Genomic DNA, 21640 nt, shown 5'->3' with positions numbered 1-21640 from the left:
ACCATATCAATGCTGGTCATACTTCACACACATCACATTTTTGAACCATATCAATGTTGGTCATACTACACACACATCATATTTTGAACCATACCAGTGTTGATCATACTACACACATCACATTTTGAACCATACCAATGTTGGTCATACTACACACATATCACATTTTGAACCATACCAATGTTTGTCATACTACACACACACACACATCACATTTTGAACCATACCAGTGTTGGTCATACTACACACACATCACATTTTGAACCATACCAGTGTTGGTCATACTACACACACATCACATTTTGAACCATACCAATGTTGGTCATACTTCACACACATCACATTTCGAACCATACCAATGTTGATCATACTACACACACATCACATTTTTGAACCATACCAATGCTGGTCATACTTCACACACCACATTTTGAACCATATCAATGCTGGTCATACTACACACACATCACATTTTGAACCATATCAATGCTGGTCATACTTCACACACATCACATTTTTGAACCATATCAATGTTGGTCATACTACACACACATCATATTTTGAACCATACCAGTGTTGATCATACTACACACACATCACATTTTGAACCATACCAATGTTGGTCATACTACACACATATCACATTTTGAACCATACCAATGTTTGTCATACTACACACACACACATCACATTTTGAACCATACCAGTGTTGGTCATACTACACACACATCACATTTTGAACCATACCAGTGTTGGTCATACTACACACACATCACATTTTGAACCATACCAATGTTGGTCATACTTCACACACATCACATTTTGAACCATACCAATGTTGATCATACTACACACACATCACATTTTGAACCATACCAATGTTGGTCATACTTCACACACATCACATTTTTGAACCATACCAATGCTGGTCATTTAAAAATTAACAAGTTTTACTGTTGCAGACGGTACTCATGGTTATAGATAAACAACTACCATTTTAACTTTTTATCATCAAGAGAACTAGATTCTTTGATAGATTGTTTAAGCAGAGTATTCATGATGAAACCTTGTAGAATGGATGACAACTGCCTGTTGTGGAGACAAGTGTAGGGAATGACATTTCAAAAGTCTTTCGCTTTGACCTGAAGACGAAAGGTGGAAGACTTTCAAAACGTTGTCCTCTACACTTGTGTCTCCACTGCCTGAAGATGAACAGTGGAAGACTTTCAAAATGTTGTCCTCTACAGTTATCATCCATTCTACAAAGTTTCATCGAGAATTAGACTGTCTGGATATATATAAATATCTATTAGAATTAGATTGTCTGGATATGTATAAATATCTATTAGAATTAGACTGTCTGGATATGTATAAATATCGATTAGAATTAGATTGTCTGGATATATATAAATATCTATTAGAATTAGACTGTCTGGATATATATAAATATCTATTAGAATTAGATTGTCTGGATATATATAAATATCTATTAGAATTAGACTGTCTGGATATATATATAAATATCTATTAGAATTAGACTGTCTGGATATATATAAATATCTATTAGAATTAGACTGTCTGGATATATATAAATATCTATTAGAATTAGACTGTCTGGATATATATAAATATCTGTTAGAATTAGACTGTCTGGATATATATAAATATCTATTAGAATTAGATTGTCTGGATATGTATAAATATCTATTAGAATTAGACTGTCTGGATATGTATAAATATCTATTAGAATTAGATTGTCTGGATATATATAAATATCTATTAGAATTAGACTGTCTGGATATATATAAATATCTATTAGAATTAGATTGTCTGGATATATATAAATATCTATTAGAATTAGATTGTCTGGATATATATAAATATCTATTAGAATTAGATTGTCTGGATATATATAAATATCTATTAGAATTAGATTGTCTGGATATATATAAATATCTATTAGAATTAGATTGTCTGGATATATATAAATATCTATTAGAATTAGATTGTCTGGATATATATAAATATATTTATTAGAATTAGACTGTCTGGATATATATAAATATCTATTAGAATTAGACTGTCTGGATATATATAAATATATTAGAATTAGATTGTCTGGATATATATAAATATCTATTAGAATTAGACTGTCTGGATATATATAAATATCTATTAGAATTAGATTATCTGGATATGTATAAATATCTATTAGAATTAGACTGTCTGGATATGTATAAATATCTATTAGAATTAGACTGTCTGGATATATATAAATATCTATTAGAATTAGACTGTCTGGATATGTATAAATATCTATTAGAATTAGACTGTTTGGATATATATAAATATCTATTAGATTTAGACTGTCTGGATATATATAAATATCTATTAGAATTAGACTGTCTGGATATATATAAATATCTATTAGAATTAGATTGTCTGGATATATATAAATATCTATTAGAATTAGATTGTCTGGATATATATAAATATCTATTAGAATTAGATTGTCTGGATATATATAAATATCCATTGCTATTCTAAAAATTTCAGGAAAAAAATTAAGAGCTCAAATTTAATAGTGAAGTTTTACTTTGTTTCTAGATATTATTTGAGTTTCTTCACTGTATTTTATTTAGTATTAACGGATGTTTGATTGAAACAAATAATTCATGGTATAATTGTTACTTTTTTTTTATCCATTGTAGAGAATTTGAAGTGGAAAGTGTGAATTTTCCTGGTCAAGTTCATAGATGGCAACTTAGTCAAATTTTACAGAAAGGGACACAGAAAGTACATCTTACATTGCTTAGGGTTTGTATTCACATAGTTTTTCATGTCTTTATAGTGCTAAACTAGATGGATTATTTTTGTTGTGAAAATGATTTATATGGTATATCAGTGTACATCTTATGAATATCTGTCTCAAAAGCAGAACTAAGCTAAACTCTTTTGCCACATGATTCATAGAATCAACCGATTTCATAACCGTTTTTTTTCTCATTATAGTTTGTGAACTATAACTTTTAATACAGTATGCATATCTTCACAGAAGTGGTCAGGCTTTAATCAGGCATAACAAGTCTTTTGTAAACAGTCATTTTTTAAATAAGTTTTACCAGTGGGTGGTCATGAATTTATGGATTTTTTATTATTATTATTAATAGTCTTGTGTAAAGTGATTTTCATGTTAAAATAAATACTTCATTTCAAAAATCTCAAATTTCATTTGTGTAATTTCAAAAATCTCCTAAATAAATTTGAAACTTTTCCATAAAACTTTGTATTTTATTTGTTATTTTCTCTATCATAACTATACAAAGTCAGTTATACTGACCTTGTAACCATCAGAAAAAAAAAAATTGAAATAACTCTTAAATTATTCATTTTTTTCTTTTTAGGATTTATTCAAATTGTGATGTGAAACCACTTGTTTATCCTAAATAGCTTTTAATCTGTAATATTATACATTTCTTTATACTTAGATTTTACTGTTTTATTATCATCTGAACTATATCTAACTAATATTCTTGTCACTAAAGTTGTAAATTGCATGGGAAATCTCCAGCCCTCATTACATTATCAAATTTTATAATCGTCTCTGAACATGCCTCATTAAAAATTATTCTTTATTTTACCTTATCTAATCTAAAAAGCTTCCAAATTTTACATCTTAGGTATTTTTATAGTAATAATAAAAAGTAGAAAAACAGTAAGATACCTGAATCGTCTTTCTCATTGACTGTTGATGACAATTTTAATTTTTATACTAACAGCACTATTGCACTAAATTTTAAAATTAATTAAATAATGTGCCAAAGGACATAGAATTATCACATGCAAAAAGCAAATGATGCTTCATAATTATCACAAATTTGCACTGAGTTTATAATTACCTATTAACCCTATTGCAATGGACATTCTATACTGTGCATCTCATGAGGTTTTAATGACTTACATTCAAAATTTAATCAGATTACTTTTGTTTGTTGTAAGAATTAAATGAATGTTAATGTAACATAACTGTAAATGAAAATGTAAAAATAACAATCTCTTTTAGGCTAGTTAAGGTTAGATTAGGTAAAATAATTTAAAAACATGTTTCACAAGGCATGTATGCAAGCAACTCAGAGTAGGTTGTGGTTCATGTAATTCAATAGCGTAATGTATTTCCAAGTAATTTACAACATATAGTGACATGAACAGTAGTTAAGTGTGCTTCAAAGAGCAATCAAAAGGCAATAAAACAATAACATTTAAGAATACATATATTTATAATGTTACAGGTTTAAAGATACTTGGGATAAACAAATGTAGTTTCATGTTACAATTTGAAATCATTCTAGAAAGATAAAGGGTTATTTAGATTATTAGTTTTTTTGGTGGTTACGAGGTGGGTAAAATTGACCAATCTTGTATAAAGTTAGAGTAGGGAAAATATCAGATAAAATATAAAGTTTTACTGAAAACAAACATTTGAAATGTATTTAGGAGGTTTTGGAGACTACACAAATGATATTTGAAATAATCAAGATAAAAGAATTTGTAATCTTAACATGAAAATCACTTTGCACATGGACTAGGCAAAAAAAAACAGTATATTCATGGACAAATCTTTTTTAGTTCATTAAAAATACTTCACTAAAATATGATTTTTTATATCTGAAAGATTTATAGTGTTTACTGCAATTCTGCAAAATCTTAAGATGTATGTATAATATTAAAAGTTAGTGATATTAAAACTATAAAATTTTAAACAAGTACAAAGAGGTCACGTGGTTGGTCAAATTGACCAAGCCTTTTTTGAGAGTTGATTCTGCACTGGTGAGTTTAATTACCTGTTAATGTTGTTCTGGTGAGTTGTTAATTACCCCTTATTTTAAGTTGATCCTTTCACTGCAGGAAGGTTAGAGTGCATGTCATGACTTTTAGAATGTTACATTTAAAATGTTATTGAATAACTTTACTATTAACATGTCAATAAAATTGACATCAAAACACAGTTTATAATTGAAATTTTAATGTTATATATGTTTTAATTTCTTAATTTAAAATGAAACATTAAGAAAGAATAATACTAAATTTCAATTTTTGTTGCATAGCACCTTCTATATTGTTTTGTTACTCAGTTTTTATTATGTCTACTGTATAATACATGAAGTGGTTAATGAATTAGAAACTTGAATCTGGGAGAGAGGCAAGCTACTACAGTTTTGTATACCTCTGGTCTAGTCCACCTACTTCTTTTAACTGAGTGTTTACTGCCAACAGCAAAAGTAGTTCATGTGTACATAAATCTAACAGTCATTTGTAAATAGTTTGAAAGAGAAAGTCATAATTTGCCAAAACAACCATGTTGTTGCTCTGAACAGATATGAGAATTTTTGTCATATATAGCTTGTTTAGAAACCCTAGTAACTTATAGGGGTTTTGTATGCACTAATACAGTAAGTTGACAATTATTTTGTTTTCACCTTCCACTTGGAAGAATAAACAAGGCTTAGCATGTGTGATATACACCCTCATGAAATCTCGTAACACTGTGAGTAACTCAGTTGTTTTTCGAAGTATTTTTTATGTATTCTTCTACATGTTAATAAAAAATAATTAAAATTTAAGTATATGAATAAATATTTATTGGTTAATGAATAAGTTTGCTGAAAGGAAAATAGTTTTTCATATATAATCATGTGCACAGGTATATTGTTAGGGTTGAGGTAGTAACAGATGGAATATTTTTACTGACAAGATGTTTAATATTAGGATTTGTTTAATGTTACGTAAATGAAGTTTGAGATTTTTAAGAAAAAATTAAAGTACTTTTAATTTAAAATTCATTTTGCACTTGGAATAGCAAAAGAAAAAAAAATCAATATAATCACGGACAAATCTTTAAATATTTCATTTAAAAACGTTCTTTTGTGTGTACAAACAACATTTACTGTTTACTAAGAAGCTGCCAAATGTTAAAATATACTTACTATAGTAAAAGTTGTAGTGTGGAAACTAATGAGTACAAAGTGGTAATGAGGCCTGTCAGATTGATTTACCCTATGTTGAGACAGCCCGGCATAGCCAGATGGTTAAGGCACTTGGCTCGTAATGTGAGGGTCACAGGTTCGAATCCCCGTCACACCAAACGTGCTCCTCCTTTCAGCCATGAGGGCATTATAATGTGACGGTCAGTCCCACTATTTGTTGGTAAAAAGAGTTGCCCAAGAGTTTGTGTCTGTGGTGATGACTAGCTGCCTTCCCTCTAGTTACACTGCTAGATTAGGGATGGCTAGCGCAGATAGCCCTCGAGTAGCTTTGAGCAAAATTTGAAACAAACCAAACCCCATGTTGAGAGAGATACAATGTTGATCTGAGATTTGTGGTTAGGTGTAATTAAGAAGTGTTTATTATGGTTATCTTTTGTGAATTTGCACCATTTGACTTTGTTTTTTTAACAAGGCAGTTTGATAGTTAACCCTTGATTATGTACTTATATTACTGCTGATACTCTGATCAGTGGCCTGATGTTATTAAGGTACAAAGAAATCCTTCTATGAATGTAAAATGTTTATTGCCCTAACAGGATATTGCTCTATCTCTCCGACTTTTGTTTGTTACTGCCCAGAACAGACTTCACTCGGAATTTTTCAGTGTATCAGGATCTGTCCATTCCTTGTTGCAGGGGTTGTTGCTGCTGACAGGTGAGTGAAACTGTTAAAACTGTATTGGAGCGAGTTACTCATAAGTGTTTATGTAATATATTGCTTGGTGATAAACAAAATATATTAGGTCTTATTTGTATATTAATGTGTTTGGCACATTTTGTTGTTTATTAACCAAATTGAAGTTGGTATGAAATCTACACATATTAATTATCATGCAAGGATTATTAACACAGGTTTTAGAGACTATGATTCTGTGTTTAAACTTTTCCCTGGTATAATTTTACATTGTAACAAAGACTCAGTTTTTCTAATTTAAGTGTTCACAAGTTCTGTGGTTTATTGTTTTCTTTAGGCATTACTTTGATGTGGTATAAAACTGGAAATCTAATTTTGCTTTGTTTCTTAAATGCTCATATCTTCCCTGAAATCTAATATTGTTTAGTTTCTTATGTACTCGTATCTTCCTTGAAATATAATATTGTTTAGTTTCTTATGTACTCGTATCTTCCTTGAAATATAATATTGTTTAGTTTCTTATGTACTCGTATCTTCCTTGAAATATAATATTGTTTAGTTTCTTATGTGCTCGTATCTTCCTTGAAATATAATATTGTTTAGTTTCTTATGTGCTCGTATCTTCCTTGAAATATAATATTGTTTAGTTTCTTATGTACTCGTATCTTCTTTGAAATATAATATTGTTTAGTTTCTTATGTGCTCGTATCTTCCTGGAAATATAATATTGTTTAGTTTCTTATGTGCTCGTATCTTCCTGGAAATCTAATATTGTTTATTTTGTTATATGCTCGTATCTTCCTTGAATTTATCAGTGAAATCTTCACATTCATGCATCATTGCTTTGGAAAACTGCACTAATGTGTTAAAACTACACTAATGTGTAAAGACATTACACAATACAGAATTGGATGTTTCTTAAACAGTTTATAGAAGCAGTAAACTTTTCAGTGTGTTATTCTAACTCATTTTAAACTTGAAGCTAGGTGTAGGTTTTGATGGCAAGTTACTATTTTTATGAAGGTGTAAAAGCTAAAGTGAAATATTAAGTAATATCAAATTTAAAAAGGGTTTCCAGCAAACTCTCAGTTCCAGTCATAATACATGCAAGTGTTTTAGAAATAGAACTAGATTTATACCTAGCAATTTACAAGCATTGAAGTTTTCCAGTAGAGATTTCTTGGTTTTCAAAGTTTTTGCAATAAAAGGTATAAAGTTTCCAATGGACATTGTTTTGATTACTGTTGACAGTATTATTTAACAAGTGGACATTGGTCATATGCAAAGAAACAATCTTGTCTTTGTACATTTCACAAGTACTGATACTTATTTGTTTGTATACTATTATGTTTTAAACAATTTGAATTTTTAGTGATTTGGATGAATTATGAACTTGAAAGTTTTAAAAACTGCAGTTTTGTTCATTGCTTCTGACAAAAAAAAAGCTATGTTTACAACCATTCACACTACAGATTTTATGTTGCACTGCAGTATATTATGTCCAGTTTTGAGTTATTCTGAAACTGTACTTTTAAATGGGATGTGTGAAGATCACACACAAGCTTCTGCTATACAGATGTATTTAAGTTTCAGCATAACTCATGCATAAAAATAATTTTTAATTGATAAGTGAACTATATGTTCTTATTTCTTGTAGATGCTTTCTTTGGGGTACCGTCTCTCTCGGCTAAAAACTTGGAAATAAAAGTCCGGGAAGAAAGAATAAAGTACTTAGTAGCAGAACTAACTGTTAAAGTATGTAGCAACAACTTTGTTTGAATATTGTTACAGTAACAGAACTAACTGTTAAAGTATGTAGCAACACGTTTTAATATTGTTACAGTAGCAAAACTAACTGTTAAAGTATGTAGCAACAACTTTGTTTTAATATTGTTACAGTAACAGAACTAACTGTTAAAGTATGTAGCAACACATTTTAATATTGTTACAGTAGCAGAACCAACTGTTAAAGTATGTAGCAACACGTTTTAATATTGTTACAGTAGCAGAACTAACTGTTAAAGTATGTAGCAACACATTTTAATATTGTTACAGTAGCAGAACTAACTGTTAAAGTATGTAGCAGTACATTTTGATATTGTTACAGTAGCAGAACTAACTGTTAAAGTATGTAGCAACAACTTTGTTTTAATATTGTTACAGTAGCAGAACTAACTTAAAGTATGTAGCAACACATTTTAATATTGTTACAGTAGCAGAACCAACTGTTAAAGTATGTAGCAACACGTTTTAATATTGTTACAGTAGCAGAACTAACTGTTAAAGTATGTAGCAACACATTTTAATATTGTTACAGTAGCAGAACTAACTGTTAAAGTATGTAGCAACACGTTTTAATATTGTTACAGTAGCAAAACTAACTGTTAAAGTATGTAGCAACAACTTTGTTTTAATATTGTTACAGTAACAGAACTAACTGTTAAAGTATGTAGCAACACATTTTAATATTGTTACAGTAGCAGAACCAACTGTTAAAGTATGTAGCAACACGTTTTAATATTGTTACAGTAGCAGAACTAACTGTTAAAGTATGTAGCAACACATTTTAATATTGTTACAGTAGCAGAACTAACTGTTAAAGTATGTAGCAATACATTTTGATATTGTTACAGTAGCAAAACTAACTGTTAAAGTATGTAGCAACAACTTTGTTTTAATATTGTTACAGTAGCAGAACTAACTTAAAGTATGTAGCAGAACTGACTTTTAAAGTACGTAGCAACAACTGTTTTAATATTGTTACAGTTGCAGAACTAACTGTTAAAGTATGTAGCAACAACTTTGTTTTAATATTGTTACAGTAGCAGAACTGACTTTTAAAGTACGTAGCAACAACTGTTTTAATATTGTTACAGTTGCAGAACTGTTAAAGTATGTAGCAATACGTTTTAATATTGTTACAGTAGCAGAACTGACTTTTAAAGTACGTAGCAACAACTGTTTTAATATTGTTACAGTTGCAGAACTAACTGTTAAAGTATGTAGCAACAACTTTGTTTTAATATTGTTACAGTAGAAGAACTGACTTTTAAAGTACGTAGCAACAACTGTTTTAATATTGTTACAGTTGCAGAACTGTTAAAGTATGTAGCAATACGTTTTAATATTGTTACAGTAGCAGAACTAACTGTTAAAGTATGTAGCAGAACTGACTTTTAAAGTACGTAGCAACAACTGTTTTAATATTGTTACAGTTGCAGAACTAACTGTTAAAGTATGTAGCAACAACTTTGTTTTAATATTGTTACAGTAGCAGAACTGACTTTTTAAAGTCACGTAAAAACAACTGTTTTAATATTGTTACAGTTGCAGAACTGTTAAAGTATGTGTAACAATCACGTTTTAATATTGTTACAGTAGCAGAACTGACTTTAAAGTACGTAGCAACAACTGTTTTAATATTGTTACAGTAGCAGAACTAACTGTTAAAGTATGTAGCAACAACTTTGTTTTAATATTGTTACAGTAGCAGAACTGACTTTTAAAGTACGTAGCAACAACTGTTTTAATATTGTTACAGTTGCAGAACTGTTAAAGTATGTAGCAATACGTTTTAATATTGTTACAGTAGCAGAACTAACTGTTAAAGTATGTAGCAATATATTTAAATATTGTTACAGTAGCAGAACTAACTGTTAAAGTATGTAGCAACAACTTTGTTTTAATATTGTTACAGTAGCAGAACTAACTGTTAAAGTATGTAGCAACAACTTTGTTTTAATATTGTTACATGTCATTAAAATTAATTTATGAAAGTTCAATAGTATTTTCTCACTGGCCTACTTATAAGAAGACTCTAATATCTTCAGAACAGGTAAGATTAGTTACTCAGTATCCAGACGTGTGTGTGGAAAGTTTGATAGTTCCATTAACATGGATTATTTGATTCAAGATAAAATTATGTGTCAAAAAGAAATAATGACAGATTTATATACTTGAGCAATGTTTCAGGTAACTTTGCTAAGAGAGCTGTACACAGCTAAATTTTAATTATGTAAGAAATACATTATGATTGTATCTTTATGGAGCTAGAAGTAGTCATGAGTGAGCTTGTCAAAAAAAACCAAAGAAACTGAAGTGCATAAAAAACAAAGTAGTGTTGGGATAGTTTGACTGAGTGATGAAAAATCTTTATTATAAATACACAATGATTTGACAAGATTTTGTCATCCTAGGGTACTGTACCTGATGGTGTCTAAATCATGTCGAAACATTGTATATTTAAAAAGTTTTTCATTACTCAGTGAAGCTGTTTCAACTTTTATTTTTTAAAAGTGGGTTCCTTGTTAAGTTTTAAACCTATGTAGATCTTGTTCAAGGAACATTTATATTTGTACAGGGTGTGTCTGTGTGCGTACATATATTAACACTTAAATACTTAGTTTCTTAAGAGTTCTAAGTTTGTTTTGTAGTATACATAGATGAGTGACAACATGTTTGTCACTTACTGTTCTGCTTATTTTACAGCCAAGTTTAGAGGATGACTTAGACAACCTATGTCAATTTGTTAGACATCAAATAAGGAAACAGACAATGGAAAAATATAGAATAGTAAGTACACATTTAAATCATTGAATTTTGTTCATACCAACTTGGTTTATTTTTCTTTTAAAGTAGCAAATGTACGATGAGATCTCTCTATTCTCACTTTTTTTATTACTTTAAATTCCTTATTAGGCATGATATTCAGAAAATTTTTAACATGTAGGAAAACTAAAATCATTCTATTAAAAGTAGAGTAAACAGGAGAGTTTAGATTTAACGTTGGCTTCACACAAGGACATATTTTTATCATAATATTTAGATCAACAAAACTTTGTAGCAACAGCATATAAGAAAATAATTGTGAACTAAATCTGTCAAACATTATCCATTCATAAATGTTGACTTATGTGGCAGTGTTGTATAGATAGAGTAAAAGAAACTAGTTTCATAGTTTCTGTCTGAGTTTTGAATAACTGATATTGAGTAGATTTGGAAACAGTAATTTTAAGACCAGTTATCTAGTGTAGTTAACAGAATTAAAGAAACAGCATAATGATAATATTATGGTAAAACAGCTATTGAAATTAATGTATTTTTTACATTTAAAAATCAACTCATCTTCTAGCAAGACTCGTATCATTCTTTATTATCTGGTAAATTATACCTATCTAGGTAGACTTGATATCATTCTTTAATGTCTGATAAGTTCTACCTATCTAGATAGACTTGATATCATTCTTTAATGTCTGATAAGTTCTACCTATCTAGATAGACTTGATATCATTCTTTAATGTCTGATAAGTTCTACCTATCAAGATAGACTTGATATCATTCTTTAATGTCTGATAAATTATACCTACCTAGGTAGACTTGATATCATTCTTTAATGTCAGATAAGTTCTACCTACCTAGATAGACTTGATATCATTCTTTAATGTCTGATAAGTTCTACCTATCTAGATAGACTTGATATCATTCTTTCATGTCTGATAAGTTCTACCTATCTAGATAGACTTGATATCATTCTTTAATGTCTGATAAGTTCTACCTATCTAGATGGACTTGATATCATTCTTTAATGTCTGATAAGTTCTACCTGTCCAGATGGACTTGATATCATTCTTTAATGTCTGATAAGTTCTACCTATCTAGATAGACTTGATATCATTCTTTAATGTCTGATACGTTCTACCTACCTAGATAGACTTGATATCATTCTTTAATGTCTGATAAGTTCTACCTATCTAGATAGACTTGATATCATTCTTTAATGTCTGATAAGTTCTACCTATCTAGATAGACTTGATATCATTCTTTAATGTCTGATAAGTTCTACCTATCTAGATAGACTTGATATCATTCTTTAATGTCTGACAAGTTATTCTTACCTAGGTAGCCTTGATATCATTCTTTAATGTCTGACAAGTTATTCTTACCTAGGTAGCCTTGATATCATTCTTTAATGTCTGATAAGTTCTATCTATGTAGGTAGACTTGATATCATTCTTTAATGTCTGACAAGTTATTCTTACCTAGGTAGACTTGATATCATTCTTTAATGTCTGACAAGTTATTCTTACCTAGGTAGACTTTGTCATTCTTTAATGTCTGACAAGTTATTCTTACCTAGGTAGACTTTGTCATTCTTTAATGTCTGACAAGTTATTCTTACCTAGGTAGACTTTGTCATTCTTTAATGTCTGACAAGTTATTCTTACCTAGGTAGACTTGATATCATTCTTTAATGTCTGACAAGTTATTCTTACCTAGGTAGACGTGATATCATTCTTTAATGTCTGACAAGTTATTCTTACCTAGGTAGACTTGATATCATTCTTTAATGTCTGACAAGTTATTCTTACCTAGGTAGACTTGATATCATTCTTTAATGTCTGACAAGTTATTCTTACCTAGGTAGACTTGATATCATTCTTTAATGTCTGACAAGTTATTCTTACCTAGGTAGACTTGATATCATTCTTTAATGTCTGACAAGTTATTCTTACCTAGGTAGACGTGATATCATTCTTTAATGTCTGACAAGTTATTCTTACCTAGGTAGGCGTGATATCATTCTTTAATGTCTGACAAGTTATTCTTACCTAGGTAGACGTGATATCATTCTTTAATGTCTGACAAGTTATTCTTACCTAGGTAGACTTGATATCATTCTTTAATGTCTGACAAGTTATTCCTACCTAGATAGATTTGATATCATTCTTTAATGTCTAAGTTCTACCTATGTAGGTAGATTTGATATCATTCTTTAATGTCTGACAAAGTATACCCATTCAATCTAATCTAATTTTAAAGAAAAGACACAATTTCTGTATCTTCTGTTAAACCTGACATTTAGGAATTATATCAGGTTTATGATATCTACTTAGTAGTTTTGTTTGGAAACCAATAAAAATGAATTCAGTTATCAGTTCTTGTATTTTGTATGTGAAAGCTTTCACACTATATTTTAAATTGTCATACTTTCAGGAAACTGTGGGGGTGGGTTGACTATTGAAACACTGTTGTTGTTTAGATTGTACTACTTTGAATAAACTGTGGAAACTTTCACACTGTTGTTTAGATTGTACTACTTTGAATAAACTGTGGGGGTTGACTGTGAAAACTTTCACACTGTTGTTTAGATTGTACTACTATGAATAAACTGTGGGGGTTGACTGTGGAAACTTTCACACTTGTTTAGATTGTACTACTATGAATAAACTGTGGGGGTTGACTGTGGAAACTTTCACACTGTTGTTTAGATTGTACTACTTTGAATAAACTGTGGGGGTTGACTGTGGAAACTTTCACACTGTTGTTTAGATTGTACTACTTTGAATGAACTGTGGGGGATGACTGTGGAAACTTTCACACTGTTGTTTAGATTGTACTACTTTGAATGAACTGTGGGGGTTGACTGTGGAAACTTTCACACTGTTGTTTAGATTGTACTACTTTGAATGAACTGTGGGGGTTGACTGTGGAAACTTTCACACTGTTGTTTAGATTGTACTACTTTGAATGAACTGTGGGGGTTGACTGTGAAAACTTTCACACTGTTGTTGTTTAGATTGTACTGCTATGAATAAATTGTGGGGGTTGACTGTGGAAACTTTCACACTGTTGTTTAGATTGTACTACTTTGAATAAACTGTGAGGGTTGACTGTGGAAACTTTCACACTGTTGTTTAGATTGTACTACTTTGAATGAACTGTGGGGGATGACTGTGGAAACTTTCACACTGTTGTTTAGATTGTACTACTTTGAATAAACTGTGGGGGTTGACTGTGGAAACTTTCACACTGTTTAGATTGTACTACTTTGAATGAACTGTGGGGGTTGACTGTGAAAACTTTCACACTGCTGTTTAGATTGTACTACTTTGAATAAACTGTGGGGTTGACTGTGGAAACTTTCACACTTGTTGTTTAGATTGTACTACTATGAATAAATTGTGGGGGTTGACTGTGGAAACTTTCAGACTGTTGTTTAGATTGTACTACTATGAATAAACTGTGGGGGTTGACTGTGAAAACTTTCACACTGTTGTTTAGATTGTACTACTATGAATAAACTGTGGGGGTTGACTGTGGAAACTTTCACACTTGTTTAGATTGTACTACTATGAATAAACTGTGGGGGTTGACTGTGGAAACTTTCAGACTGTTGTTTAGATTGTACTACTTTGAATGAACTGTGGGGGTTGACTGTGGAAACTTTCACACTGTTGTTTAGATTGTACTTCTTCGAATAAACTGTGGGGTTGACTGTGGAAACTTTCACACTGTTGTTGTTTAGATTGTACTACTATGAATAAATTGTGGGGGTTGACTGTGGAAACTTTCACACTGTTGTTTAGATTGTACTACTTTGAATAAACTGTGGGGGTTGACTGTGTAAACTTTCACACTGTTGTTTAGATTGTACTACTTTGAATAAACTGTGGGTTGACTGTGGAAACTTTCACACTGTTGTTGTTTAGATTGTACTACTATGAATAAATTGTGGGGGTTGACTGTGGAAACTTTCACACTGTTGTTTAGATTGTTCTAATTTCAATAAATGGCAGGAATAAATTTGCTGTGGAAACTTTCACACTGTTGTTTAGATTGTTCTACTTTCAGTAAACTGTTGGGGTGGGTTGACTGTGGAAACTTTCACACTGTTGTTTTGTGGGTTGTCCTATTTTCAATAAACTATGGTTTGTTGTATAACCGTGGTAGAGTAGAATTTGGATTTTGGAACTGGATTTGAATTTGTGCGACTCGAATATCATAACATATTCCCCATATGTTAAGCTCTGAGTATGTTATAAGAGTGATAGTCAATCCCTTAGTGTTGATCATAGTATAGTGCTGTGTTTGGTACCTTCCCTATGATCATTAGTTCTAAATGAGGGATGGTGAAAAATGGCCTTATAAAAGTACTGCCATGAAAACAGATATAGTTGAATAAATTGTTTTACATGAAGAGTCTCATAAGAAAATGAAACTGTTAGTGGTGTATGAAGATGTACCAGTTTCATAAAGATTACTTTAAAACCCTTCCTCAGCAGTTCATGTTTGTTGATATAGGATACATTTTCCACACATCTGATAAACATCTTTATATGATTTTTTAATTTATTTAATAATTGTCAATTTTTACCAATTTCTTTAGGAAAATGAAAAACCACCTACTGTACCATATATATACCAAACCCCAAAAGACCATGAAATTGACCTCAGGCTATTCAATAAAGGTAAAGGTTTTCTCATTTTAAAATTGGTGCAAATTTAACTGATACAGTTGTTCTGTGTGAGGTAATGTGTCACTTAGATCCATCATATGAAGTTTGTTTATTTGCTTATTAAGCTGTCCAGGTTTATCATTTTACTCTGTGTAGTACTAGTTAGACCTTATGTATCAGTTAGCTGACCTGAGAAAGGTTGTGTAGTTGTTGGAGAAGTCAGGTTTATCAGTTTACTCTGTGTAGTACTAGTATAATCTTATGTATCAGTTAGCTGACCTGAGAAAGGTTGTGTAGTTGTTGGAGAAGTCAGGTTTATCAGTTTACTCTGTGTGGTGCTAGTTAGACCTTATGTATCAGTTAGCTGACCTGAGAAAGGTTGTGTAGTTGTTTGAGAAGTCAGGTTTATCAGTTGACTCTGTGTAGTACTAGTTAGACCTTATGTATCAGTTAGCTGACCTGAGAAAGGTTGTGTAGTTGTTGGAGAAGTCAGGTTTATCAGTTGACTCTGTGTAGTACTAGTTAGACCTTATGTATCAGTTAGCTGACCTGAGAAAGGTTGTGTAGTTGTTGGAGAAGTCAGGTTTATCAGTTGATTCTGTGTAGTACTAGTTAAATCTTATGTATCAGTTAGCTGACCTGAGAAAGGTTGTGTAGTTGTTGGAGAAGTCAGGTTTATCAGTTTACTCTGTGTGGTGCTAGTTGGACCTTATGTATCAGTTAGCTGACCTGAGAAAGGATGTGTAGTTGTTGGAGAAATGTTAAGTTTAGAAGGGTTTATATAGATTAAAATCTCTTCTGTTCTAGTAAGAGTAAAGAAGGTCTCTAGGTACTTGTTAAGTCCCGTTGACATATGGTGTAAGACGAGGATGCGGCTGAAGTTAAAACACTGTTTCTCTCTTGTTTAGGTGGTTGGTATGATGATTTATGTTCAGATGTAGTAGAAGCTAAAACAATGAGAGATGCTAACATAGGATTAGATTATTATTTTAGAGATAAATTTAGATGTAGAAAACCTGGTTTTTATATGAAGTTTTATAAAGGGTGGTAGTAGAAATGGGTTTGGATGTAGGAAAAAAGGTTTCTATATGGAGTTTGGATTAAAGATGTAAAGGGAAATGATAAACCTGTAATGCCTTATGGCCCTTTATTATCCCATGTATATGAAATTACTTGTGGCTTTACTTTGCCCCTCTCAGTAAAATTACCTTCATAATTTCTAGTTTAGAAGCCAGTTATACCAATTTTGAAACTTAGCTCAGACTTATCTGTTTTAAATAATAAAACCATTTTATTTAATAAACTATGAATTTCTTTTCTGTATTAAGTACCTTGAATTATGATGGACATAAAATTATGTTAAGATATGTTTGTTTTTAATAAACATTCTGTAGCTGGTTATTCCTGAATTACTTGTTTATCTTTACCAAAGTATCTTATGTTGTTAGATATTTATCCCAAACAATGTCTGTAATGAGTTGCAAAGTTTAACTTGTTTTAAAATAATGAGACCATAACCTATACAGTCTAGAAGTTATGTTTCTGTCATGAAATATATCTTAAGCTGTTTTTCTTGTTTTTTCTATTTAGTGTGCATTACTTTTATAATAAAGCTTGGTAACCAATGAACCTTCTGCTATATCTTTAGATTATTCTTTAAAGATATTTACTGTTTATATATTTAAAACAAAATTGCACATTGCTGCATGGTTACATAACATGACTGTTAGCTGATAGCACTATTCTACTATCTGCTGTCAACCATAATGGCCACTGCTACAGAGTTGAACAGCTCAGGGTCTTTAGAGAATATATTCTTAGGTGCAAACAAACCCCATTAATCTAATTGGCTGAAAGGATACGAAGGTGGAGCCATTACAAGCTACGAGGTTGAAGACCATGCTAGCATTGCCTGTTAAAGACTAGTTTAATTGGACCTAAGATAAAGAAAAAAAAGGCCCAGTGCCTCTGCTGATAAACTTTCACAATGTTGTTGACAATAAAACAATGTACATAATGTGTGTGATGATTGTTGACAAGGTAATTACTAAGTGAAATGTGTCTCTAGGCTCAGAAATTTGGGAAATCTGAAACAAAATGAATATTTGTTTCATTTCAGTTATTTCCAGCTAGACAAGAAATGTTAAATATGCAGTGGTATGTAGACAGATGATACAGTTTTGTTTGGCTTGCTCCATGTGCTTTATTATATTGATAGAAACAAACAGAACTTAGAATTTCCTATTTTGGGTTAAAAAGAAAACAAATCAGTTTAGTGTTGCAACTTTAAACATTTTAAAATTATATTCCACATGACATAAAACTGAAATTACAACATTTTGTGTTTGGGTTATGGCTTTAACACAGAGAAAGCAACTTGTTTTAAAAGTGTAAAGTCAAACCCTGTTGAAAGAGCTCTGAAAATCACTGGGCTGGAAAGGTTTTGCCTCCCAGTAAGAATTTTCTTCTAAAATTTGGGCTTAAATTAGATCCCTGTTATTTTAAGAGATTGAATATCAAATGTAACAGTAAAGTACAAAACATTTGTTACTTGATTTACTTGTGCCAAGGCCACCATTTGTTACTTGATTTACTTGTGCCAAGGCCACCTCTGACTGGTCTAATGTAGAGAAGTTTCAGAATGAACCAGCCACTATTAGTTTTTGTTAGTACTATAAACTGGTTTTTGTCACAACAGCTTGCATTGTAAAATAGCTGTTCTTCAATAAACTACTGTGATGATAACATAACAGTCTGTTTATCATTTGTTTCTCATTACAAAATAGCTGTTCTTCAATAAACTACTGTGATGATAACATAACAGTCTTCTAATCATTTGTTTCTCATTACAAAATAGCTGTTCTTCAATAAACTACTGTGATGATAACAGTTTGTTTATCATTTGCTTCTCATTACATATAATTTCTTTTCCTCTAGATATAATTCGGAAAGTTGTTCCCATTCTTGCTAGTGTCTTGGAGAAGGAAGCTAGAGGCTGGTTTCTACCATTTAGAGAGAGAGTAATAGCAGAACTAAAAAGTTAGTAGAATATCATGACATATAGGCACTTGCATCCACATCTCACTGACATACTTTGTTTCAGTGACATATTTTGATAGGCATGTACTTTTCTAGTGAATTAACCATGAATATTTTTATTTAGTTCAAATTTGAGTTGTCTAGCTCTTAAGCATGCCAAGTAAACTGTTAGCATCCTGAATATTGATTTATCTGTTTGAATACATTTGTTCTTGATTTGTTTTACAATTATTGTAGTTTCTCTGTGTAAGTATAACATAGTTAGGTTTGGAATATAAACAAATGTCAATGTGATATTCTTATTTCTAAAATTTATTGTGTAATACTGATTATGTTATCTGTGTATTTTTTATTTCAGCAAAAAAATTGTCTGAAGAAGAAATAGAAAAGGTATGCACATTTTCTCATATTTAAAGAACATGTGGCTGTAATGTATTTATTGTTTGAGCATTTTCCTTTAGTTTTCTCACAAGCTGGCATGACCAGGTCGTTAGGGAGCTCAAATTATAACCTGAAGGTCACAGTTTCAAATCCACTTTACACCAAGCATGCTCACACTTTCAGCCAGGAGTCCATTATAGTGTGATGGTCAATCCCACTATTCTTTGGTAAAAGAGTAACCCAAGAGTTGGAGGTTGGTTGTGATGACTAGCTGCCTTCCCTCTAGTTTTACACTGCTCAATTAGAGACAGCTAGTGCAGATAGCCCTCTTGTAGCTTTCCACAAAATTCAAAAAACAAACTTTCTCAGACTTGAAACTTTGACATATCCAGATTATCAGATTGAAGGATTATGGATTAGTAAAGTTAGAAAACCAAAATAGATTTAAGCTGTAAGTTTATCTTATGATAACTAATGAGGTACATATGTAATACAGTTAGATAGGTAATTGTTAAATTTCTACTAATTCTCTCAACATAACCAGCAATTCTGTGTTGTATGCTTGCAGATTTTGTGGTAAAAATTTGTTTTGTACTTACAGAAGGTGTTCAGATATTGTTTCATGGTTAGTAATTCTACACAGTCACCTAAGTATAGTTACTAATTATTAACTCTCTTATAAGATTCTGATTATTAACTGGTTTTATTTGACTTTTTTTTTATACTAACCTGCTGTCATCTTTTGGGCTGTTTCATTGTTGGTAATGGCCAGAATTTGGTCCTTTGTCCCCTTGTTTAAAGTCTGATGTTTTTACACTTAACTTGGGAAAACAACAAGGGGGGGGAATTTGATAATCACTTTTATAATGGCCTTTGGTAATAGAACCTCAATTGTAGAGCTGCATATCTTAGAGTCTGGCAAATTAACATGTGTGAAACACCCATAAAACATAAGTACTTGTTAAATTGAACTTACTAACATTCAGTAATGTTGTGGTTCTCTTAAAAATGACTGTGTTTTCATACTGTGTGGTTATTCATTTTTGAACTGCTTAGTTACTCTATTTAAAATTATTAAGCAAAGAATGATAAATATTTGATTGTTGTCTACTTATGTACAACCAATAATTTCCTTTAAACAAGAAATTCTTGTACTAAGCAATAATTCATCAAATACAAAAGTGTAATTTTAGAGAACAAAAATTGTCATCACCCATAGAAGTAATTTTGTATGTAGTGATAGTTCTCAGAGCTGTCACTGTATCCACAGCACTAATTTTGTATGTAGTGATGGTCCTTAGAGCTGTAACTGTATCCACAGCACTAATTTTGTATGTGGTGATGGTCCTTAGAGCTGTAACTGTATCCACAGCACTAATTTTGTATGTAGTGATGGTCCTTAGAGCTGTAACTGTATCCACAGCACTAATTTTGTATGTAGTGATGGTTCTTAGAGCTGTAACTGTATCCACAGCACTAATTTTGTATGTAGTGATGGTCCTTAGAGCTGTAACTGTATCCACAGCACTAATTGTGTATGTAGTGATGGTCCTTAGAACTGTCACTGTATCCACAGCACTAATTTTGTATGTGGTGATGGTCCTTAGAGCTGTAACTGTATCCACAGCACTAATTTTGTATGTAGTGATGGTCCTTAGAGCTGTAACTGTATCCACAGCACTAATTGTGTATGTAGTGATGGTCCTTAGAGCTGTAACTGTATCCACAGCACTAATTTTGTATGTAGTGATGGTCCTTAGAGCTGTAACTGTATCCACAGCACTAATTTTGTATGTGGTGATGGTCCTTAGAGCTGTAACTGTATCCACAGCACTAATTGTGTATGTAGTGATGGTCCTTAGAGCTGTAACTGTATCCACAGCACTAATTTTGTATGTAGTGATGGTCCTTAGAGCTGTAACTGTATCCACAGCACTAATTTTGTATGTGGTGATGGTCCTTAGAGCTGTAACTGTATCCACAGCACTAATTTTGTATGTAGTGATGGTCCTTAGAGCTGTAACTGTATCCACAGCACTAATTTTGTATGTAGTGATGGTTCTTAGAGCTGTAACTGTATCCACAGCACTAATTTTGTATGTAGTGATGGTCCTTAGAGCTGTAACTGTATCCACAGCACTAATTGTGTATGTAGTGATGGTCCTTAGAACTGTCACTGTATCCACAGCACTAATTTTGTATGTGGTGATGGTCCTTAGAGCTGTAACTGTATCCACAGCACTAATTGTGTATGTAGTGATGGTCCTTAGAGCTGTAACTGTATCCACAGCACTAATTTTGTATGTG

At 31.3% G+C, this 21640-nt stretch overlaps 1 protein-coding gene across 4 annotated transcripts in view; it reads left to right on the top strand.

The window, feature by feature from the left end:
- LOC143224723 (uncharacterized) overlaps positions 1–21640 on the top strand; it is a 171753-nt gene that overhangs the window by 24876 nt on the left and 125237 nt on the right. For all 4 annotated transcript variants that reach the window (XM_076452964.1, XM_076452967.1, XM_076452965.1 and 1 more), the window contains exons 7-13: positions 2712–2817; positions 6581–6698; positions 8335–8432; positions 11166–11249; positions 15844–15925; positions 18851–18952; positions 19311–19342. In XM_076452964.1, the coding sequence (XP_076309079.1) occupies positions 2712–2817; positions 6581–6698; positions 8335–8432; positions 11166–11249; positions 15844–15925; positions 18851–18952; positions 19311–19342 (622 nt within the window). The remainder of the gene's footprint in view (positions 1–2711; positions 2818–6580; positions 6699–8334; positions 8433–11165; positions 11250–15843; positions 15926–18850; positions 18953–19310; positions 19343–21640) is intronic.

The sequence above is a fragment of the Tachypleus tridentatus genome, chromosome 9 (assembly GCF_004210375.1).
Source record: "Tachypleus tridentatus isolate NWPU-2018 chromosome 9, ASM421037v1, whole genome shotgun sequence".
Classification (NCBI taxonomy): domain Eukaryota; kingdom Metazoa; phylum Arthropoda; class Merostomata; order Xiphosura; family Limulidae; genus Tachypleus; species Tachypleus tridentatus.
This window is presented reverse-complemented; position numbering and strand designations above follow the sequence as displayed.